The sequence below is a fragment of the Littorina saxatilis genome, linkage group LG6 (genome assembly GCF_037325665.1).
Source record: "Littorina saxatilis isolate snail1 linkage group LG6, US_GU_Lsax_2.0, whole genome shotgun sequence".
NCBI classification, from domain to species: Eukaryota; Metazoa; Mollusca; class Gastropoda; order Littorinimorpha; family Littorinidae; genus Littorina; species Littorina saxatilis.
The window spans coordinates 8,888,841-8,906,754 of NC_090250.1; the positions used below are offsets into that span (position 1 = coordinate 8,888,841).

At 40.6% G+C, this 17,914-nt stretch overlaps 1 protein-coding gene across 1 annotated transcript in view; it reads left to right on the forward strand.

Moving 5' to 3' along the window:
• LOC138968419 (cytoplasmic dynein 2 heavy chain 1-like) overlaps positions 1-17,914 on the forward strand; it is a 124,884-nt gene that overhangs the window by 103,247 nt on the left and 3,723 nt on the right. Inside the window, exons 64-73 of the mRNA XM_070340997.1 lie at positions 179-193; positions 1,444-1,599; positions 2,808-2,912; positions 3,177-3,381; positions 11,177-11,337; positions 12,302-12,427; positions 12,687-12,797; positions 13,388-13,543; positions 14,385-14,463; positions 16,562-16,755. Of these exons, the coding sequence (XP_070197098.1) occupies positions 179-193; positions 1,444-1,599; positions 2,808-2,912; positions 3,177-3,381; positions 11,177-11,337; positions 12,302-12,427; positions 12,687-12,797; positions 13,388-13,543; positions 14,385-14,463; positions 16,562-16,755 (1,308 nt within the window). The remainder of the gene's footprint in view (positions 1-178; positions 194-1,443; positions 1,600-2,807; positions 2,913-3,176; positions 3,382-11,176; positions 11,338-12,301; positions 12,428-12,686; positions 12,798-13,387; positions 13,544-14,384; positions 14,464-16,561; positions 16,756-17,914) is intronic.

Here is a 17,914-nt window from a genome sequence, read left to right on the forward strand (position 1 = left end):
TGTTGTTCACTTTTAAAGGCTGATAGGTTGAAGTTCTTGTGAATGTTTGATTTTGTCCTGAGGTAAACGTGAAGAGACGATAACACACAGTGGACGTTTACTGCTAGCATCTGTTGACAGTGTTGGTTCGAAGTCATGTTGAAATATTTAAAGCTATGAATGTCATGTTGTTTTATAGGATTTGGAATACACAGTGAGTGTCCTGGAAGTTGCTCGTTCACTTTCTGTTTTTGACTCACCTTCTTAGTCTTAGTAATGAGCAACGTCTGTCTGTATGGCCGGCCGTCAGTAGACAACAAAATTAACGTTGAGGTTATTTCGGATGTTTTTGAAGTTAGAGCTTTAAAACTTTGCATGTTTCTGGGGTTAGATGATTTCCTGACATGACCTCAGCAAATTTTGGGGTCACAGCGGGGTGATGTGTTCAATTCATAAAAACTTAATGTTGAAGTTATCTCAGATGTTTTTGAAGCTAGAGCTTTGACACTTTGCACACTGCTCGGGTTTGGTGATTTACAGATATGACTCTAGTTTGGTTGACCCGTGTCATATTTTGGGGTCACAGTGGGGATCGGGTCATGTTCATACAAACTTCAAGTTGAGGTTTTCTCAGATATTTTGAGAGCAAAAGCCTCCAAATTTAACAGAATTATAGGTTTATAAATCAGCAGATATGACCAAAATTTAGCTTGTTTTTCTTCAAATAATTATCAGAGTCATAGCATGAACATGTTTACTGGAAAAGATTTTCACCCCTGAAATATCCATTGAGCTATATGAAGAAAATAAGTCGGACATGAATGTTCTCTTGAACTTTATTCTATGAAGCTGGAACAGCATTTTTTTTTTCGGGGGGGGGGGGGGGGGCGGGGGGGGGGACACATATGTAGTGGAATCGTCCTTTTAAGACTTAGAAAAACACCTGAGAAAATCAGGTCTTAAAAAAGGAGTCTGAAAATGAGGGTAAACTTTCAGAGGTTATGAACAGAATATGTGAGAAAACAGTGTCTTATCAGGGGTTAATAGTGATCGACAAGAAGAAGATCAGGGGTTAATGGTCTTAAGGGTTGTCCAGAGAAGGGGGGGGGGGGGGGGTAACGAAGGTGAGTCGTGTAAGCATTTGCCTTTCTTGTTTGTTTTTGTTTTTGTTTCACATTTAGTCAAGCTTTGATGCGCGTGTGTAGAGCGATTCGAAGAAAACATCTTCAGAAAATGCGATCAAAATTAAAAGAAACCGGTCCTATGTTGGCATACTTCGTGAAGACCAGCGCAACTTGTTTCGGTCTTCGGGTTTCAGCTAGCCAAGCCTTACTGGTCACGGTGATGACCAATACCGCGTTTTCAGTGTTGATTTTTTTTAATTCAGGCCAAGAGATTGCTAGATGTTTTGTTATCGCTTCACGCGACTTGTTTTATTTTTATGCTGTTTTTCTCTCGTGTCAGGATGGAAGTGGCACAGAGGTGAGGATCCGAACCCTGAGTCATCAGATGCAGCAGCTGGTGTATGAATACTGCTGTCGCTCGCTGTTCAAGGCCGACCGTCTCATGTTCGCCATGCACATGGCTCATGGCACCAAGCCAGAACTCTTTGGAGAAAATGTGAGTGCAGCCCTGAAAGTCCAACAAATGGTGTACTCGCCTTTGGCTAGTGATTCTGAAAATGTACAAGCCAGAGAGCAAACTTTACTTGCCAAACCAACAATTTGTTTCAGCAACTTTACCTGCATTTGGCGAGTAGATGAACATTTCTACTCGACAGTTACGTTTCTACTCTAGTAAAACACTCGCCACTTTCAGGCCTGGAGTACAATAAACAATGTTCGGGAATAACTCTGTCAAGTTTGTATGGGTTGTGGAAGAGTTGCTTTCCCTTGTTTCAATAGAAAAGACCACAATGTTATGCGTAGCTTGCCTCAGCGTTTCCATAGAAAAGACTACAATGTTATGCATAGCTTGCCTCAGCGTTTCCATAGAAAAGACTACAATGTTATGCGTAGCTTCCCTCAGCGTTTCAATGGAAAAGACTACAATGTTATGCGTAGCTTCCCTCAGCGTTTCCATAGAAAAGACTACAATGTTATGCGTAGCTTGCCTCAGCGTTTCCATAGAAAAGACTACAATGTTATGCGTAGCTTCCCTCAGCGTTTCCATAGAAAAGACTACAATGTTATGCGTAGCTTGCCTCAGCGTTTCCATAGAAAAGACTACAATGTTATGCGTAGCTTGCCTCAGCGTTTCAATGGAAAAGACTACAATGTTATGCGTAGCTTGCCTCAGCGTTTCCATAGAAAAGACTACAATGTTATGCGTAGCTTGCCTCAGCGTTTCCATAGAAAAGACCACAATGTTATGCGTAGCTTGCCTCAGCGTTTCCATAGAAAAGACTACAATGTTATGCGTAGCTTGCCTCAGCGTTTCAATGGAAAAGACTACAATGTTATGCGTAGCTTGCCTCAGCGTTTCCATAGAAAAGACTACAATGTTATGTGTAGCTTGCCTCAGCGTTTCAATGGAAAAGACTACAATGTTATGCGTAGCTTGCCTCAGCGTTTCAATGGAAAAGGAAGAAAAAACAAGGGGAAGCAACATAAGCCTGTCTTATGGGTCATTTTCAGATTTGATGCGCCAATGATGCATGCTGTATGAATGAACCGAACCCTGCTAAATGATATAAACAAGACTACGAGGGGATGTTTTCAAAGGCTGGGAGGTGTAGGCTGTATGCCCATTAGGCCTAGTGTGTTTTTCTACGGAGAACAGTTGATCTTGTAACATTTCATTGACTTGTGTTTTCACTGTCGTGACAGGAATGGGAGGCGTTCACTGGCATACTGGTCGCGGACGTGAAGGGAGACAGTCGAGCACCGTCCTGGGTGGATGAGGAAAGACATTCTTCTGTGGTGTCACTCAAGGTTTGTTGAGCTGTTATCCTTTTGTGGCTATGAGAAGGGAGAGGCATGTTACATTGTAAGAGTTATTGCTATGCTACTACTTACTTTACTTACTTATTGCCCGTTATGCCGGTTGGCATGCATGGGGCTGCAACGAAGGACCTCCACTCCTGTCTGTTCTGGGCGAGTCTCTGGATGGTACTCCACGTATGGTTCAGGGTCTTAAGTTCTCCTTCCATTGTTCATCGCCAGGTGTTCTTGACAAATATTGTAATTGCATTTCAGTGCAACTTCCCAAAGCTGTACCAGCAATTGGACTTGGAGGACGGGAGCATGTGGTCCAACTTTGCCCGCAGCAGTCACTGCGAGGAAGAGTTCCCCGGGGCCGCCGAAAAACGATGCACGCCATTCCAGCAAGTTCTGCTGGTCCAGGCCGCCCGCCCCGACAGACTGCAGAGCTGCATGAGTCTCTTTGCCTGCAGAACTCTGGGTAATGTTGTTTGTGTGTGGGGGGTGAATGGGGGTGGGAAATGTGTGTGGTGGGGGATTTGTGTGTGTGTGTGTGTGTGTGTGTGTGTGTGTGTGAACGTGTGTGTGTGTGCGTAACAGTATTAATGCATGTGTGTCTCATAGTGTGTGTGTGTGTGTGTGAACGTGTGTGTGCGCAACAGTATTAATGCATGTGTGTCTCATAGTGTGTGTGTGCGTGTGTATGCACAACTGTGTTGGTGCATGTGTGTGCCTGCATGTGGGTGTGTGTGTGTTTGTTTGTTTGTTTGTTTGTTTGTTTGCTTAACGCCCAGCCGACCACGAAGGGCCATATCAGGGCGGTGCTGCTTTGACATATAACGTGCGCCACACACAAGACAGCAGTCGCAGCACAGGCTTCATGTCTCACCCAGTCACAGTATTCTGACACCGGACCAACCAGTCCTAGCACTAACCCCATAATGCCAGACGCCAGGCGGAGCAGCCACTAGATTGCCAATTTTAAAGTCTTAGGTATGACCCGGCCGGGGTTCGAACCCACGACCTCCCGATCACGGGGCGGACGCCTTACCACTAGGCCAACCGTGCCGGTATGCATGTGTGTGTGTACGTGTATTCTTGTCAAAGACAGTTCATGTACAGCAAACTGAAACAAAGAAATAAGCACAGAAACTAAACCAGTAATCGTCTCATTTTCAGCGATGAAATAAGCACAGAAACTAAACCAGTAATCGTCTCATTTTCAGCGATGAAATAAGCACAGAAACTAAACCAGTAATCGTCTCATTTTCAGCGATGAAATAAGCACAGAAACTAAACCAGTAATCGTCTCATTTTCAGCGATGAAATAAGCACAGAAACTAAACCAGTAATCGTCTCATTTTCAGCGATGAAATAAGCACAGAAACTAAACCAGTAATCGTCTCATTTTCAGCGATGAAATAAGCACAGAAACTAAACCAGTAATCGTCTCATTTTCAGCGATGAAATAAGCACAGAAACTAAACCAGTAATCGTCTCATTTTCAGCGATGAAATAAGCACAGAAACTAAACCAGTAATCGTCTCATTTTCAGCGATGAAATAAGCACAGAAACTAAACCAGTAATCGTCTCATTTTCAGCGATGAAATAAGCACAGAAACTAAACCAGTAATCGTCTCATTTTCAGCGATGAAATAAGCACAGAAACTAAACCAGTAATCGTCTCATTTTCAGCGATGAAATAAGCACAGAAACTAAACCAGTAATCGTCTCATTTTCAGCGATGAAATAAGCACAGAAACTAAACCAGTAATCGTCTCATTTTCAGCGATGAAATAAGCACAGAAACTAAACCAGTAATCGTCTCATTTTCAGCGATGAAATAAGCACAGAAACTAAACCAGTAATCGTCTCATTTTCAGCGATGAAATAAGCACAGAAACTAAACCAGTAATCGTCTCATTTTCAGCGATGAAATAAGCACAGAAACTAAACCAGTAATCGTCTCATTTTCAGCGATGAAATAAGCACAGAAACTAAACCAGTAATCGTCTCATTTTCAGCGATGAAATAAGCACAGAAACTAAACCAGTAATCGTCTCATTTTCAGCGATGAAATAAGCACAGAAACTAAACCAGTAATCGTCTCATTTTCAGCGATGAAATAAGCACAGAAACTAAACCAGTAATCGTCTCATTTTCAGCGATGAAATAAGCACAGAAACTAAACCAGTAATCGTCTCATTTTCAGCGATGAAATAAGCACAGAAACTAAACCAGTAATCGTCTCATTTTCAGCGATGAAATAAGCACAGAAACTAAACCAGTAATCGTCTCATTTTCAGCGATGAAATAAGCACAGAAACTAAACCAGTAATCGTCTCATTTTCAGCGATGAAATAAGCACAGAAACTAAACCAGTAATCGTCTCATTTTCAGCGATGAAATAAGCACAGAAACTAAACCAGTAATCGTCTCATTTTCAGCGATGAAATAAGCACAGAAACTAAACCAGTAATCGTCTCATTTTCAGCGATGAAATAAGCACAGAAACTAAACCAGTAATCGTCTCATTTTCAGCGATGAAATAAGCACAGAAACTAAACCAGTAATCGTCTCATTTTCAGCGATGAAATAAGCACAGAAACTAAACCAGTAATCGTCTCATTTTCAGCGATGAAATAAGCACAGAAACTAAACCAGTAATCGTCTCATTTTCAGCGATGAAATAAGCACAGAAACTAAACCAGTAATCGTCTCATTTTCAGCGATGAAATAAGCACAGAAACTAAACCAGTAATCGTCTCATTTTCAGCGATGAAATAAGCACAGAAACTAAACCAGTAATCGTCTCATTTTCAGCGATGAAATAAGCACAGAAACTAAACCAGTAATCGTCTCATTTTCAGCGATGAAATAAGCACAGAAACTAAACCAGTAATCGTCTCATTTTCAGCGATGAAATAAGCACAGAAACTAAACCAGTAATCGTCTCATTTTCAGCGATGAAATAAGCACAGAAACTAAACCAGTAATCGTCTCATTTTCAGCGATGAAATAAGCACAGAAACTAAACCAGTAATCGTCTCATTTTCAGCGATGAAATAAGCACAGAAACTAAACCAGTAATCGTCTCATTTTCAGCGATGAAATAAGCACAGAAACTAAACCAGTAATCGTCTCATTTTCAGCGATGAAATAAGCACAGAAACTAAACCAGTAATCGTCTCATTTTCAGCGATGAAATAAGCACAGAAACTAAACCAGTAATCGTCTCATTTTCAGCGATGAAATAAGCACAGAAACTAAACCAGTAATCGTCTCATTTTCAGCGATGAAATAAGCACAGAAACTAAACCAGTAATCGTCTCATTTTCAGCGATGAAATAAGCACAGAAACTAAACCAGTAATCGTCTCATTTTCAGCGATGAAATAAGCACAGAAACTAAACCAGTAATCGTCTCATTTTCAGCGATGAAATAAGCACAGAAACTAAACCAGTAATCGTCTCATTTTCAGCGATGAAATAAGCACAGAAACTAAACCAGTAATCGTCTCATTTTCAGCGATGAAATAAGCACAGAAACTAAACCAGTCATCGTCTCATTTTCAGCGATGAAATAAGCACAGAAACTAAACCAGTCATCGTCTCATTTTCAGCGATGAAATAAGCACAGAAACTAAACCAGTAATCGTCTCATTTTCAGCGATGAAATAAGCACAGAAACTAAACCAGTCATCGTCTCATTTTCAGCGATGAAATAAGCACAGAAACTAAACCAGTAATCGTCTCATTTTCAGCGATGAAATAAGCACAGAAACTAAACCAGTAATCGTCTCATTTTCAGCGATGAAATAAGCACAGAAACTAAACCAGTAATCGTCTCATTTTCAGCGATGAAATAAGCACAGAAACTAAACCAGTAATCGTCTCATTTTCAGCGATGAAATAAGCACAGAAACTAAACCAGTAATCGTCTCATTTTCAGCGATGAAATAAGCACAGAAACTAAACCAGTAATCGTCTCATTTTCAGCGATGAAATAAGCACAGAAACTAAACCAGTAATCGTCTCATTTTCAGCGATGAAATAAGCACAGAAACTAAACCAGTAATCGTCTCATTTTCAGCGATGAAATAAGCACAGAAACTAAACCAGTAATCGTCTCATTTTCAGCGATGAAATAAGCACAGAAACTAAACCAGTAATCGTCTCATTTTCAGCGATGAAATAAGCACAGAAACTAAACCAGTAATCGTCTCATTTTCAGCGATGAAATAAGCACAGAAACTAAACCAGTAATCGTCTCATTTTCAGCGATGAAATAAGCACAGAAACTAAACCAGTAATCGTCTCATTTTCAGCGATGAAATAAGCACAGAAACTAAACCAGTAATCGTCTCATTTTCAGCGATGAAATAAGCACAGAAACTAAACCAGTAATCGTCTCATTTTCAGCGATGAAATAAGCACAGAAACTAAACCAGTAATCGTCTCATTTTCAGCGATGAAATAAGCACAGAAACTAAACCAGTAATCGTCTCATTTTCAGCGATGAAATAAGCACAGAAACTAAACCAGTAATCGTCTCATTTTCAGCGATGAAATAAGCACAGAAACTAAACCAGTAATCGTCTCATTTTCAGCGATGAAATAAGCACAGAAACTAAACCAGTAATCGTCTCATTTTCAGCGATGAAATAAGCACAGAAACTAAACCAGTAATCGTCTCATTTTCAGCGATGAAATAAGCACAGAAACTAAACCAGTAATCGTCTCATTTTCAGCGATGAAATAAGCACAGAAACTAAACCAGTAATCGTCTCATTTTCAGCGATGAAATAAGCACAGAAACTAAACCAGTCATCGTCTCATTTTCAGCGATGAAATAAGCACAGAAACTAAACCAGTCATCGTCTCATTTTCAGCGATGAAATAAGCACAGAAACTAAACCAGTCATCGTCTCATTTTCAGCGATGAAATAAGCACAGAAACTAAACCAGTCATCGTCTCATTTTCAGCGATGAAATAAGCACAGAAACTAAACCAGTCATCGTCTCATTTTCAGCGATGAAATAAGCACAGAAACTAAACCAGTCATCGTCTCATTTTCAGCGATGAAATAAGCACAGAAACTAAACCAGTCATCGTCTCATTTTCAGCGATGAAATAAGCACAGAAACTAAACCAGTCATCGTCTCATTTTCAGCGATGAAATAAGCACAGAAACTAAACCAGTCATCGTCTCATTTTCAGCGATGAAATAAGCACAGAAACTAAACCAGTCATCGTCTCATTTTCAGCGATGAAATAAGCACAGAAACTAAACCAGTCATCGTCTCATTTTCAGCGATGAAATAAGCACAGAAACTAAACCAGTCATCGTCTCATTTTCAGCGATGAAATAAGCACAGAAACTAAACCAGTCATCGTCTCATTTTCAGCGATGAAATAAGCACAGAAACTAAACCAGTCATCGTCTCATTTTCAGCGATGAAATAAGCACAGAAACTAAACCAGTCATCGTCTCATTTTCAGCGATGAAATAAGCACAGAAACTAAACCAGTCATCGTCTCATTTTCAGCGATGAAATAAGCACAGAAACTAAACCAGTCATCGTCTCATTTTCAGCGATGAAATAAGCACAGAAACTAAACCAGTCATCGTCTCATTTTCAGCGATGAAATAAGCACAGAAACTAAACCAGTCATCGTCTCATTTTCAGCGATGAAATAAGCACAGAAACTAAACCAGTAATCGTCTCATTTTCAGCGATGAAATAAGCACAGAAACTAAACCAGTAATCGTCTCATTTTCAGCGATGAAATAAGCACAGAAACTAAACCAGTAATCGTCTCATTTTCAGCGATGAAATAAGCACAGAAACTAAACCAGTAATCGTCTCATTTTCAGCGATGAAATAAGCACAGAAACTAAACCAGTAATCGTCTCATTTTCAGCGATGAAATAAGCACAGAAACTAAACCAGTAATCGTCTCATTTTCAGCGATGAAATAAGCACAGAAACTAAACCAGTAATCGTCTCATTTTCAGCGATGAAATAAGCACAGAAACTAAACCAGTAATCGTCTCATTTTCAGCGATGAAATAAGCACAGAAACTAAACCAGTAATCGTCTCATTTTCAGCGATGAAATAAGCACAGAAACTAAACCAGTAATCGTCTCATTTTCAGCGATGAAATAAGCACAGAAACTAAACCAGTAATCGTCTCATTTTCAGCGATGAAATAAGCACAGAAACTAAACCAGTAATCGTCTCATTTTCAGCGATGAAATAAGCACAGAAACTAAACCAGTAATCGTCTCATTTTCAGCGATGAAATAAGCACAGAAACTAAACCAGTAATCGTCTCATTTTCAGCGATGAAATAAGCACAGAAACTAAACCAGTAATCGTCTCATTTTCAGCGATGAAATAAGCACAGAAACTAAACCAGTAATCGTCTCATTTTCAGCGATGAAATAAGCACAGAAACTAAACCAGTAATCGTCTCATTTTCAGCGATGAAATAAGCACAGAAACTAAACCAGTAATCGTCTCATTTTCAGCGATGAAATAAGCACAGAAACTAAACCAGTAATCGTCTCATTTTCAGCGATGAAATAAGCACAGAAACTAAACCAGTAATCGTCTCATTTTCAGCGATGAAATAAGCACAGAAACTAAACCAGTAATCGTCTCATTTTCAGCGATGAAATAAGCACAGAAACTAAACCAGTAATCGTCTCATTTTCAGCGATGAAATAAGCACAGAAACTAAACCAGTAATCGTCTCATTTTCAGCGATGAAATAAGCACAGAAACTAAACCAGTAATCGTCTCATTTTCAGCGATGAAATAAGCACAGAAACTAAACCAGTAATCGTCTCATTTTCAGCGATGAAATAAGCACAGAAACTAAACCAGTAATCGTCTCATTTTCAGCGATGAAATAAGCACAGAAACTAAACCAGTAATCGTCTCATTTTCAGCGATGAAATAAGCACAGAAACTAAACCAGTAATCGTCTCATTTTCAGCGATGAAATAAGCACAGAAACTAAACCAGTAATCGTCTCATTTTCAGCGATGAAATAAGCACAGAAACTAAACCAGTAATCGTCTCATTTTCAGCGATGAAATAAGCACAGAAACTAAACCAGTAATCGTCTCATTTTCAGCGATGAAATAAGCACAGAAACTAAACCAGTAATCGTCTCATTTTCAGCGATGAAATAAGCACAGAAACTAAACCAGTAATCGTCTCATTTTCAGCGATGAAATAAGCACAGAAACTAAACCAGTAATCGTCTCATTTTCAGCGATGAAATAAGCACAGAAACTAAACCAGTAATCGTCTCATTTTCAGCGATGAAATAAGCACAGAAACTAAACCAGTAATCGTCTCATTTTCAGCGATGAAATAAGCACAGAAACTAAACCAGTAATCGTCTCATTTTCAGCGATGAAATAAGCACAGAAACTAAACCAGTAATCGTCTCATTTTCAGCGATGAAATAAGCACAGAAACTAAACCAGTAATCGTCTCATTTTCAGCGATGAAATAAGCACAGAAACTAAACCAGTAATCGTCTCATTTTCAGCGATGAAATAAGCACAGAAACTAAACCAGTAATCGTCTCATTTTCAGCGATGAAATAAGCACAGAAACTAAACCAGTAATCGTCTCATTTTCAGCGATGAAATAAGCACAGAAACTAAACCAGTAATCGTCTCATTTTCAGCGATGAAATAAGCACAGAAACTAAACCAGTAATCGTCTCATTTTCAGCGATGAAATAAGCACAGAAACTAAACCAGTAATCGTCTCATTTTCAGCGATGAAATAAGCACAGAAACTAAACCAGTAATCGTCTCATTTTCAGCGATGAAATAAGCACAGAAACTAAACCAGTAATCGTCTCATTTTCAGCGATGAAATAAGCACAGAAACTAAACCAGTAATCGTCTCATTTTCAGCGATGAAATAAGCACAGAAACTAAACCAGTAATCGTCTCATTTTCAGCGATGAAATAAGCACAGAAACTAAACCAGTAATCGTCTCATTTTCAGCGATGAAATAAGCACAGAAACTAAACCAGTAATCGTCTCATTTTCAGCGATGAAATAAGCACAGAAACTAAACCAGTAATCATCTCATTTTCAGCGATGAAATAAGCACAGAAACTAAACCAGTAATCGTCTCATTTTCAGCGATGAAATAAGCACAGAAACTAAACCAGTAATCGTCTCATTTTCAGCGATGAAATAAGCACAGAAACTAAACCAGTAATCATCTCATTTTCAGCGATGAAAGAATTATCACCCCCAGCGGTCAGCCTGAAAAAGCTGTATGCTGAAACCATGGCGACGGAACCCATCCTCATCATCATTTCCACCGGTGCTGACCCCTCCCAGGAACTGCAGGAACTGGCCAATGAGACGATTGGCGCCGAGTGCTTCCATCAGGTCAGAACAGCTCAACTGTTTGTATGGTGAAAATAAAACAAAACAATAGATTGCTACTCTTCCAAAATTCAGAATCAAAAACCCAGATTGGTTAGTTAAATTAAAACACCCCAGAAAGACTGCTAACGTTCTAAAATTCAGAATAAAAAACCCACAAGAATGGTTAGTTAATGGGATGTATAGTTTTTGACTAAACATTGTACATTGACCCAATCGACATCGCCACTGCCTTGCCAGAGACAGAAAAACATTATCAGATAAATTTTGTTCATCTCATATTGATTGTTTGCTTGTCTGTCCACTATAAAGAAGATTGGGTCGATGTACTTGGGAATGTTTTAAATTGTTTTTGTCAAAACTTAAACGTTCCATTACTCTATTGCACATGTTGTATGCATTTAGAGCGTTTACTTCCCTTTGTTAATAAGACCTATAAATAGCGCTCTGCCTCTTTTGTTTGTTTGTTTGTTTGTTTGTTTGTTTGTTTGTTTGTTTGTTTGCTTGCTTAACGCCCAGCCGACCACGAAGGGCCATATCAGGGCGGTGCTGCTTTGACATTTAACGTGCGCCACACACAAGACAGAAGTCGCAGCACAGGCTTCATGTCTCACCCAGTCACATTATTCTGACACCGGACCAACCAGTCCTAGCACTAACCCCATAATGCCAGACGCCAGGCGGAGCAGCCACTAGATTGCCAATTTTAAAGTCTTAGGTATGACCCGGCCAGGGTTCGAACCCACGACCTCCCGCTCACGGGGCGGACGCCTTACCACTAAGCCAACCGTTCCGGTCCCTCATTTGTTTAAGATTCTCAAGAACTAATAGAAAACCCATGCAAGTTGTTTCCCCTTTATTGCTGTCATTGTAACTTGCGAAGTTATCACACTCCATTATTAAGTGGACACCATCCCATAAACACCAAACCTATCTCTTTACCTGATGTTTGACCTTGATCTCGCAGGTGGCCATGGGTCAAGGTCAGGCTGAGATCGCCATGCAGCTGCTGAACCAGTGCTCGACCAGCGGAGAGTGGTTGTGTCTGAAGAACCTTCACCTTGTCACAGCCTGGCTGCCAACTCTGGAGAAGGTACAGTTAAAATATAATACAGTGGAACCCGCTTCCAGACCTCCTGAAATCTGAGACAATCAGGTCTTGAAAAGGAGGGAGTCATTAAATAGGGATAAATTTACACAGGTTATCAACAGAAAGTCTGAGAAAGCAATGGTCTTATCAAAATCATTTATTTGTGTATGTTTTTGTGAGGTACTTATGACTATTTTAGGACTTCTGCCAAGTAAGTGTCCTCATTATTATTTTATAATTGTCATTAAATTTCCTTGTGCAGGTGATCAACACGATGAAGCCGCACGCCAACTTCAGGCTGTGGATGACTGCTGAGTCTCACCCCAAGTTCCCCAACATCCTGCTGCAGTCTAGCATCAAGATCACGTATGAGGTAAATTCACAGACTTTTTTTTTATTCCTGCTCATTATTGAACATTTTCTTTGAATACAAGCTTGCTCTCTTCAATCCAAATTGATCAGATTTGGTTCTTGGAAGAATTTGAAGTGTAAAAGAAACAGAGAAGGACAAAGAGAGAATGTGTGTGTGTCTGTCTGTCTGTCTGTCTGTCTGTCTGTCTGTCAGCTGTCTGTGCCAAATCTAGTTGAGCTTTGTGGAATTATGATTGCCTTGTATGATTTCCTTGTCTTCAATATACTTTGACATTTCTAATTTCATCTTGGACATTCTATAGTTTTGCTCCCTACTGGCAGACTGCATATAAAACATTTGTTATGAACCATCCTTCAAAGCATCACTTCCGTTTGTTTGATTACTCCAAAAAGAAGAAGAACCAATGAGAATGAAAGTCACTTGTTCATTTCAATGCTTGTTATTCTCCAAAGTTCCAGGAGACTGGTTTCGCATTACTCTCACTTACTCTATCACACATGTCGTATGGAATAATTTACCTTTGTTTTATCAGATCCAAAAAGAAGAAAACTTTGACCAACACTATGTGAATTTTTTTTATCTTCTTTCAGTCTCCCCCGGGTGTGAAGAGAAACCTGACGAGAACGTACGAGTCGTGGACCCCCGAGTACATCTCCAAGGGAGGCAACGTGGTGCGCGCCCAGGCCCTCTTCGCTCTCGCCTGGCTGCATGCTGTCATGCAGGAACGACGCATGTACATCCCACAGGTGTGTACAGTGGAACCTCCCTTAAGACCTGCAGATCTGAGAAAATCAGGACTTAAAAAGGAGGGAATCTTAAAAAAATGGGGGTACATTTTCAGAACTTATGAACAGAAAGTCTGAGAAAACACAGTCTTAAAAAGGAGGGAATCTTAAATTGGGGGGGGGGGGGGGGGTCTTAGACCTCAGACTGACAGCCCACTTTGTCAACATCATGGGCCAACGAATTCTGAGACACGACCATCATCGAACGCTGAAGAAGAAGAAGGGGGGTCTTAAAAGGGGGGTCTTAAAAGGGGGGGGTCTTAAAAGGGGGGTCTTAAAAGGGGGGTCTTAAAAGGGGGGTCTTAAAAGGGGGGGGTCTTAAAAGGGGGGTCTTAAAAGGGGGTTCCACTGTAGTGTGTAGCTCTTGCTGGCGATGGGAGACAGGAGGGAGGAGGTTGGGGGCGAGAGAAGGGGGAGGGAGGGAAAGGAGAACACTGAGCAGAGAATCGGAGAACTGAACTGGGTTACAGCTAAAGAAGAAAAGTTGTAATCTCAACAGTGAGAGGGAGAGGTGAGAAAGATCTGAGCTGAGACACAGAGAAAAATACCAAGAGATCAGAAATGTACTTCAGCCAGGGAGATAGAAAGACTCCAAGAGAGAGAAAAGACGCCAAGAGAGGCAGAGACAGATAGGGCAATTAAGAGAGCAGACTATAAAAAAAAGGCAGAGTCGGACACATAAAAACGAGAAGAGAGGGAAGAGGATAGAAAGGACAAGGGGAGAAAAAGAAGGAAAGAAAAATGTATGGACAAAGAATGAAATGTACTTGTTCACCTGACTTAATTGATGCTCTTCTTTCAGGGCTGGACCAAGTTCTATGAGTTCTCCTCGTCAGATCTGAGGGCTGGAGCTGACATAATCGACAGACTTTGCTCTGCTGGTGAGTGGTTTTCATGTCTCTTTCATTTCTTTATTATCCCTTCCTTCCAGATCAAAGTTAGCAGCAACAAGAGTTGTGCTATATGCTCTACTTCAAGACCTTTCGTTCCCACGTTTTGTCTTAATTAAACGTTTCAGTAACTTAACACTATTGTGACTAGCACTGCCACGGCGTTAACGTCCTGCCTGCCCAAGCTTGCCACCAAGAAACTTCCCAAAAATCAGTAACTGTAAAGAAATCTGTCTAGCAAGCTTGAATTAAGTCCAATCACCACCAAATTTTGTGTACTAATTCAAAAATGGATGCCCAGTTCAGTTGTGCTATTTATAAGTTTGTCACACGATTTGTTTTAGCAAAGGGGGGTGAAAGGCGGGTGAAAGGGGGATAATTTGTGTTTTTTAACGTTTTTTTGTGTGTATTTTATTTTCCACTGCTTTTTTTAAAAGTTATTTTTTAACAGAAAGTATTATAAATAATGTTATAACCAAACAAGGTGTAAAACCTATGAATTAGCTGAAATATTGTTAACATTGTACACAGAAATAAGGAGACAGTACAAAGAAAAAAACAAGCAAATCACGCATTCACTCACAGCATCCTGACTCAAATGAAACAAAACTGTAACACTCACCAAATGATGTCTAGGTAATCCATATTGAATATAAGTCACATTTTCACAACAAAGTACCAACTGTACACCTATGAACATTTCCAAAAGGATTAGAAGGCTCCAGCCATCCATTGTTATCAGTGCTGCCACGCCCCCATAGCTCCTGCACGATTCCGAGATACATGTTCGTCTAGCAGTATCACCCCCTACCACGTGTAGTTTGCCGACTCGTACTAGCAAAAACGGGACTGTTTCTTCCTCAATATCACTGCTATTATCGCTTTCTTGAGGCTAAAACGACACGATGTATCATGATCTACAGGATCCTCAAGATCCAACATCCGGAGAATCTCCTCCCGTGACAAGGCTCGCCTTCGATTCATTTTTGTTTGTTCGAAAACACCACGCAAATCTGCACTAATTTGATCAAGCCGGAAGAGAAAACCACGTGTATCAAGGGAAACAACTCAATTTATTGCAATCTTCAAAAACCGGGAAGCAATCACGAGTCTTGTACCTTGTATGACTGATACTGAAAAATGCGCGTCCCGTCCATGGGCGTGTCAGCGCGGTTACTGATTTATCAGCGTCCCGTCGCGAAAGTGTTAAGCCTTTTTTATTGACTCACATGCGAAGCAAAAGTGAGTCTATGTACTCACCCGAGTCGTCCGTCCGTCCAGAAAACTTTAACGTTGGATATTTCTTGGACACTATTCAGTCTATCAGTACCAAATTTGGCAAGATGGTGTATGATGACAAGGCCCCAAAAAACATACATAGCATCTTGACCTTGCTTCAAGGTCAAGGTCGCAGGGGCCATAAATGTTGTCTAAAAAACAGCTATTTTTCACATTTTTCCCATTTTCTCTGAAGTTTTTGAGATTGAATACCTCACCTATATATGATATATAGGGCAAAGTAAGCCCCATCTTTTGATACCAGTTTGGTTTACCTTGCTTCAAGGTCAAGGTCACAGGAGCTCTTCAAAGTTGGATTGTATACATATTTTAAAGTGACCTTGACCCTGAACTATGGAAGATAACTGTTTCAAACTTAAAAATTATGTGGGGCACATGTTATGCTTTCATCATGAGACACATTTGGTCACATATGATCAAGGTCAAGGTCACTTTGACCCTTATGAAATGTGACCAAAATAAGGTAGTGAACCACTAAAAGTGACCATATCTCATGGTAGAAAGAGCCAATAAGCACCATTGTACTTCCTATGTCTTGAATTAACAGCTTTGTGTTGCATGACCTTGGATGACCTTGACCTTGGGTCAAGGTCACATGTATTTTGGTAGGAAAAATGTGTAAAGCAGTTCTTAGTGTATGATGTCATTGCTAGGTTTAGTTATTTGACCTTGACCCTGAAGGTCAAGGTCATGTAAAGGTCAAGGTCAAGCATGTGAGTCGTATGGGCTTTGCCCTTCTTGTTTTATTTTATTTTTCTGAATGAACTGAATCTTTCATTTGCTGCAACAGGCAAGGATCTTCCCTGGAACTTTGTCCACGGCTTGTACGAGTTTGCGATCTACGGCGGGCGAGTGGACAACCCGTTTGACATGCGTGTACTGAACTCCTACCTGCGTCAGTTCTTTGAGCCGGGGGTCATCAACGCTCAGGGCAAGAACAAGCGCCTGGGACCGCTCAGAATGCCGACGTCCACAAACATCAGGGTAAACTTATCTACGTATAAATCGAATTTAACCGGAAGGTGCAACTTTCTTCTTGCTGAAATGATCTGAATAACAATTACTTGAAACCAGAAGATGAAAAATTAGAAGAATCCCTTGAAGATATATTCCCTCTGTTCAAATAAGCAAGGTTCTGAAACTGAAAGCTTTGATATTTTATGTTTCTATTGTAGACGAATTGTGGAATAACTCGGTTGGGTTTGTATGGGTTGTGAAACAGTGAATGCTGTAGCATTTAGTGAGGCAAGCTTTCCCCACATGCTCCTTGTCCAGAAGTTGTATACACACTCCTCGCTAGTGGCTGGCCTAGAATGTCATTGTAAAACTTTGTCTCAATAAAGGCAAGAGTGTTCATTTTTTCACAACCCATAAGAATTGACGGAGTTATTTCCGAACATTGCTAGCTTGGAACACAGCAGACCAAAACTTCTACCAGTCTAATCGACACATTCTGGAAATAACTCTGTCATATTTGTATGGGTTATGAAAGAGTTTTTTTGTTTGTTTGTTCGTTCATGGGCTGAAACTCCCACGGCTTTTACGTGTATGACCGTTTTTACCCCGCCATTTAGGCAGCCATACGCCGCTTTCGGAGGAAGCATGATGGGTATTTTCGTGTTTCTATAACCCACCGAACTCTGACATGGATATACAGGATCTTTTTCGTGCGCACTTGGTCTTGTGCTTGCGTGTACACACGGGGGTGTTCGGACACCGAGGAGAGTCTGCACACAAAGTTGACTCTGAGAAATAAATCTCTCGCCGAACGTGGGGACGAACTCACGCTGAGAGCGGCCAACTGGATACAAATCCAGCGCGCTACCGACTGAGCTACATCCCCGCCCTGTGAAAGAGTGAATACCCTTGCTTTAAGTGAGACAAACAATCCACACATGCTCCCCTCGTGACACTACAGGCCAGTCACTAGCAAGGGGTAGTGCCTGAAACATGTGGACGTCCGAGCTCGTGTGGATTGTTTGTCTCACTAAAAGCAAGGGTATTCACTCTTCCACAACACATACAAATCTGGACAGATTTATTTTCAGAATTCTTTGATCAGACTGGTAGATGTTTCGGTCTGCTGTGTTCAAAGCTACTTTTTAGCGATGTTCGGAAATTACTCTGTCGGGTTTGTATGTAT